At 41.3% G+C, this 6,740-nt stretch overlaps 1 protein-coding gene across 2 annotated transcripts in view; it reads left to right on the top strand.

The window, feature by feature from the left end:
• LOC106814771 (ATP-dependent 6-phosphofructokinase-like) overlaps positions 1-6,482 on the top strand; it is a 32,364-nt gene extending 25,882 nt beyond the window's left edge. For both annotated transcript variants that reach the window (XM_014819122.1, XM_014819121.1), the window contains 8 exons: positions 260-330; positions 764-1,004; positions 1,916-2,080; positions 2,330-2,391; positions 2,796-2,907; positions 3,681-3,783; positions 5,625-5,730; positions 6,096-6,482. In XM_014819122.1, coding sequence (XP_014674608.1) covers positions 260-330; positions 764-1,004; positions 1,916-2,080; positions 2,330-2,391; positions 2,796-2,907; positions 3,681-3,783; positions 5,625-5,730; positions 6,096-6,246 — 1,011 coding nt within the window. In that variant the 3' untranslated portion in view covers positions 6,247-6,482. The remainder of the gene's footprint in view (positions 1-259; positions 331-763; positions 1,005-1,915; positions 2,081-2,329; positions 2,392-2,795; positions 2,908-3,680; positions 3,784-5,624; positions 5,731-6,095) is intronic.
• The last annotated feature ends 258 nt before the right edge of the window (positions 6,483-6,740 follow it).

Here is a 6,740-nt window from a genome sequence, read left to right as displayed (position 1 = left end):
CAGAGATAGAGAGATACAGAGATAGAGAGATAGAGAGATACAGAGATAGAGAGATAGGGAGAGGGAGAGGGAGAGGGGGAGAGAGAGAGACATGAGAAACTGAGTAACTGAGGAAGTTCTCTTATAACTTGTATTTTAAGGCTACACTACCTGTTCTTCCTTAGCAGTGTATGAGTGGAAAATGTGTATATCCAGCCATATATATATAAATATATATTATTCTCATTATTCTCTAACTCATAATTTCCCATATTTGCAGATTAAACCGATAAAATGGAATGAGCTTATTGGTTGGTCCCGAGATGGAGGAACATACCTTGGAACAAATAAGTTAGTCCCACCCTAGACTATCTTCTTTTTTATGTCAGGAAAAGGCATATATGTTAGCTACCAAACCTAAAAATTCAGACCTGGGTTTTCTGCTTAAATTTTGCTCTCTAGTACGCCGGCTGTGTCGTGGTGCAACTGCAATGTGCCGCTGGTAAAATTACGTTCTCTACTGTGACAGCTGTGTCATGGTACAACTATAGCATATCGCAGCTAATACTAATATAAAATAATTAATAATATAAATATATTATAATATAATATAGAGATGCTGCCAGCAGATATTAGCTACCCGCCCTTTTCTCTTTCTACGTGGAAATTGCTCGCCACAATAATCTCTACAACTTCACTTGCCGTTTTGCGATGCCACTAGTGCCAGAAACCAGTCTCTGCTACTCTCTCGCACATCGCATCACTTAGATGTTTGCGTTTTCAGGGAAACCACCACCGGCCTGCTGCCGAACATCGCCGCGCAATTCCGCCGCCATCGCATCAGCGGCCTCGTGGTGGTGGGCGGCTTCGAGGCGTACGAGGCGACGCAGGAGCTGGCGACGGCGCGAGCAAATCATCCGGAGTTTTGCATCCCCATGACGATCATCCCATGTACGATCAGCAACAATGTTCCCGGGACGGAGTTCAGCCTTGGCGCTGACACGGCCCTCAACGAGATCGCTGAGGTTAGTGATGCTACGAACTGGAGTAAAACACAGACTACGAACTGGAATAAAACACAGATAAAACATATATAGACTGAACACGTAAATAAATAACAATTATAATATATAATTTAATATATTATTAACAATTATAACAAATAAATAACAATCGTGCGATCATCGGTTGGTGGTCACGCATGCGAGCTCACACTATGAACTGGAATAAAACACAGACGAAACACGTAAATGGTGCAAAACGAGATCGCTGAGGTGAGTGATGCTACAAACTGGATTAAATGGATAAAACTCGCCGATGATCGTATGACCTTGACAGAGTTCGATAACCATATGCCCCTGACAGATATCGATAATCCTATGACCCTGACAGAGGTCAATCCTCATACGACCTTCATAGAGGCTGCTATGCGAATGGAGACACGAATGTCACATATTTTTGTATATAGATGTCAACACATAATTGTCGCTATGAACTGGAATAAACGGATAAAACTCGGACTAAACACGTAATTGTTGCAAAACGCACTGAGAGCCACGGACTATTACAGACCAAATTCAAGTCGTTGAGAAATACGCGGACTCCCACAAAATACGCAGACTCCCGCGCACTAACCACGAACTGCTAATGGACTGCCTGTTAACAATGATCTAATCTCGAAAGTCAGTGATTATTAGTTCATAGTAAATGGATTTCCCCATGGCAGCTGCGTACCAGCACCTGTTAACATGTGGCTGCTTCAAGAATGGTGGAGATTTACTGGAGATTATTTTAAAGAGATGTATATAGTGCCACCTCATGGAAGTGGTATTATAACATTGAATATTCACCAAGGAGTATTAATACAACCGTTGGCTGTAATTGCATAGCTCGATATGGATGAGATTATGATTGAATATTAAATGATTTTTAATAGATGTGCGATCGGATCAAACAGTCGGCACTAGGAACCCGAAAACGAGTCTTCATCGTCGAAACGATGGGTGGATACTGTGGTTATCTGGCTACTCTGAGTGCTCTGGCTGGTGGTGCTGATGCGGCATACATCTTTGAGGAGCCGTTTAACATTGAAGATTTGCAGGTTTGTGTTTGTGGTTAGGATAATTTATTGTTCCCCCAGTTTTCTCTCCCTATTTTGTATCCCACCATCCCCTTCCGTTCCTCTCTACCTCTCCCACTCTCTTAAATCTTTCCTAGTAAAAGTTACTACATAACTTAAGTTTAATATTGTATTACGTTTACGGTGAAACGTACGTACGTTTAACATCATTTCTGTTGAGGATACATTTGACATGGAATTGATGTCTTTGCTAATTTCTTTTCATTGCAGAACGACGTTCAACACTTGGCTAGTAAGATTGACCGGGGTGTACAGCGTGGCCTAATCCTGCGGTAAGTAATCGAGGTTAGGTCTAGATTTCTTCTCTTTATTTTCGACAGTAATAGCTTTGGTCTACATCACGTGACAGCACTATACAATTTACCCTACTCCTGCATGTGCCTTATGCTGAAAGTACTTTCTGTATAGCTGTTCATCAGAAATTTGCCTTCTCAAGGCTTACGCTCAGTTGCGTGCTATTATAGTCATTTGTTTGAGGAAATTTAGTTAATGAATAAATGTATTCCTCCTGAGTTAACAATTAAAAATATACGATTGAGCCGTAGTATAGACAACAGGAGCAATACCAACACAGGTGCCAGCCAAATTTGTTGTAAGTACTTAAAAAAAGGTTTTCTCCCACATGAATTCAGTGATTGGTTGCGCAATGGTAACCATGAATGTCTTTATCTTACAGTAATGAGAACGCTAATGCAAACTACACCACAAATTTCATCCACCAGCTATTTAGCGAAGAAGGCAAGGAGTGCTTCACCACGAGAAAGAATGTGCTTGGACACATGCAGCAGGTACTGCATTGTATGAACTTACTATACCAGCAGGACCGTAGCTACGGCCTGTGGGGGTGGGGGTGGGGGCAGCTGCCCCCCTAGATTTTGGAGCAAAAGTAAAAAATAAGCTTAGCTAATAATCGTAAATAACCCTAAAATAAATGTAATAAATGATGGAATAAAATTATCCCTTCAGCCTAATCCTATCCTACATGAGATTTATTTCTTTAAACTTTTCAAAAGATTTTTCTGGTCACTTATCCGTGAAAGCCTTGTCTCAGACCACACTATGGGCGTCGAGCAAGAGCTATGCCCGTTGCTCATCATTACACAGTTGATTCATGAATTTCTGCCCCTCCCCCCTCCTAGGAATTTGCTCAGCCTACGGCCCTGACCAGTGTTGGCAGTTGCAGTCTCTGTAGCTACTGTGTTGTGAGTTAGAGGGAGAGTGTGTGTCAGCTGTGTTGAAGTTTGTTAAAATAGGCGTGTCTGTTTAAAAAAGCTTATTCAGGTGGTAATAACTCGGAGAAGGGGCATACGATAACCAATAATTCATTAATTGAATTATGTTAATTATGTTATTATTGAATTACGGTTCTCCTGATTTCAGTAAATTATGTTATAGCATATATATTATTAATATATATTCATTATATTATATAATATACATATATTAATACCCAGGCTTGTCCAGAAGCACATCATTGTTTAGGACAACAGCCCGACCAATTCTGACAACTTGTCGTTCTTGAAATACTTGTTTATCTACATGTTTGAATTCTGTATTGCAGGGAGGTAGACCGAGTCCTTTTGATAGAAATATGGGGATGAAGATGGGCAGTAAAGCTCTTGACTGGATGATATTACAGATGCAGAACAGCGCACAGCCAGATGGTAAGACCCCCATCCCTAACCTGTGCATCAATTGTAGGGAAGGTTTTTGAAAGTCTCTGCGTAGTATACAATGATTGTAGACTGTGGTCGTAGTTGTCGAGTATAATATAGACGACTTTATTCCAATATATATGTTACGACATGCATAATACGACTATACGACCACAGTCTACAATCATTGTATACTACGCAGAGACTTTCAAAAACCTTCCCTACACAATGTCATTCTCATTTGCATATAGCTGTTCGCGAGACTAACCACTAAGCAATAGCTGTACAGCATCAGTGCCACCAGCCAATCAGCTTCCAGCAGCGAATATTATCTGTGTCGAGATAAGTTTGTATCGAGATAAGAGTTGTAAGATCAATTTAAGCAGGCTAGAATTTTCCAGCTCTGTCTTTGACTGAATTCATATTGAATAGTATAGTTTATTTTTACTCGGACGAGACTCCACAAACTGTTGCTAACGTTGTTTGATTGGCTTGAAGTGATACGTAGTTTGTTAACAGGAACTGGAAGGCACCTGCTATCTTTCAGATGTTAATAAATTCTTCAGTAATGCTAGTAAATAATACCAATGTTTATCTGAGCCATTGTATTATCACTTTAAAAGTTCCAGAGCAGTTACTAACAGAGTATTGCATTCTTCAACACAATATTAATGAATGTACCATGATGGTTTGTACTGTTATCGAGTTTTATACTCACTAGATGTTGCTCTGACATGCCATCACAGTTTGTCCCTTGTGTGCTAAAAGACTGTATTGAACCTTTGCCGAACAATGTGAATAATTACAGTATTTACTCGTGTATAAGTCGCACCAATGATTTTTTGCTCAGCTGACGAAGTCGGATGCAGCTTGTAGAATCGCATGAATGTCCGTCCGGCCGTCTGTCCGTCCGTCCGTGCGTCAACAGTTATGGCACAAATCTTAACCGCGCGACGTACGATCTTGATATTCGGGACGTCGGGGGGATCGCGAAAAAGGACTCGGGATGTCGAATTTGGGGGTCAAGGGTCAAAGGTCAAGATGTGTCAATGGAGGGGAATATTTCCCCTTTAACATATAGGAGGAAATATGGAATTGCAGCACAAATCTCAACGGCTCGACCGACGCTCTTAATATTTGATGTATTGTGTGATGGGGAGGAATTACACCCATCATCAGCGCGAAATTGGAGGTCACAGGTCAAAGGGCAGTGGGGGAAAGGTCAGATATCAGATATTTTCTGAGGACATGGTCTAACGGATCAAGTGCAAAACTTATTTGTTTCAGCGCTGACCTACCATTTTTATCACTTTATTGAAAAGACCGTGAAATCTACTTTCTGCTGACGTGCGAAGGTTAAGTGTCTGATAACCTTTTGACCCTCAAGAGGAGGGTTAAACATGGATTTGTTGACTATTAACAAAGGTCTGAACTGCTTTTGCTATTAGAGCCCCCTCCACTCGCCCCTCCATTCACCCTCCCCCCATCACCACCACTACGCTCGCGCTCGATGCATATCCATGATAACGTTAATATAGCAAAGTCATTATAGTTACACAGCTATATCTTTATTACTGTACTACCGGTATAGCAAAGCCTATCAACGCGGTGGCGGGAGGGCGCACTTGATTCGGTTGCCAGTGAGTTTATCAAAAGAATACCCGGCTACAGTACACGATAGTTGAGCGCTGTTGCTCTGCGGCACTTGTTTTTATTGAAGTTGTATACAAAAAGGTGTGACTTATACACGAGTAAATACGGTAGATTGTCGCTATGGAGTATAAACTCATTGCATAAACAATGAAAAAGGAAAATCAGATGAAAACATGTCTTACCTTCTCTGCTTTTAGGGACGGTTTTCACGAACAGAAAGGAGTCTGCGACACTGCAGGGTCTGAAGAAGAGACACACGTACTTCACCCCGTTACAAGACCTGGTCAAGGACACCGACTACGAGTAAGCACATACCACAGCCTCTGTTTGTGCATGGGCAACATCAGTCATTAAAATTTTCATGATAGCTAATGTATATTTATTTTCTTAGTAGAGTATTCAATGTTTTAGGAATGCTCTGTGTATAAACCAGTTGGGTTTAAATCAAACCACCAAAAACCAGCATAGTAATAGTATTCACATAATCGGATGGGACAATTGAAGCTTCGCATGATTAGGCATGTAACACAGTTCATGGTATTGCTCTCATCTCGATATGATTAGACCGGTTGCACTGCTAATACATTGTGCCGTGTTTATCAGCCCGAAACTAAACTACGCAGCTATCTATTTTACAATGCATGGCTAACGTCGTTCTCCACTTCCAGGCATAGAATGTCCTATGAGAAATGGTGGATGAAGCTTCGCCCTCTACTACGGATAATGGCTCAGCACAAAGCTGCGTACGAGATATCTAGCGTGCAGATGCTCCGGATTGACAGCAGCAGTGATGTAGACCAGGCACCTGACACTGAATAAGACAGCAGCAGTGATGTATAACATACGCAGACACCAACTAACACAGCAGCAGTGATGTATAACATACGCAGACACCAACTAACACAGCAGCAGTGATGTATAACATACGCAGGCACCAACTAACACAGCAGCAGTGATGTATAACATACGCAGACACTAAGTAACACAGCAGCAGTGATGTATAACATATGCAGACACTAAGTAACACAGCAGCATTGATGTATAACATATGCAGACACTAAGTAACACAGCAGCAGTGATGTATAACATATGCAGACACTAAGTAACACAGCAGCAGTGATGTATAACATACACAGACACTAAGTAACACAGCAGCAGTGATGTATAACATACACAGACACTAAGTAACACAGCAGCAGTGATGTAGAACATACGCAGACACTAAGTAACACAGCAGCAGTGATGTATAACATACACGGACACTAAGTAACACAGCAGCAGTGAGGTAGACAATATGCTGGACATTATGTATA

This window comes from Priapulus caudatus, unplaced genomic scaffold (assembly GCF_000485595.1).
Source record: "Priapulus caudatus unplaced genomic scaffold, Priapulus_caudatus-5.0.1 Scaffold976, whole genome shotgun sequence".
Taxonomy (NCBI): Eukaryota; Metazoa; Priapulida; class Priapulimorpha; order Priapulimorphida; family Priapulidae; genus Priapulus; species Priapulus caudatus.
The sequence above is the reverse complement of the archived record's forward strand: the minus strand, read 5'-3'. Positions and strand labels throughout refer to the sequence as shown.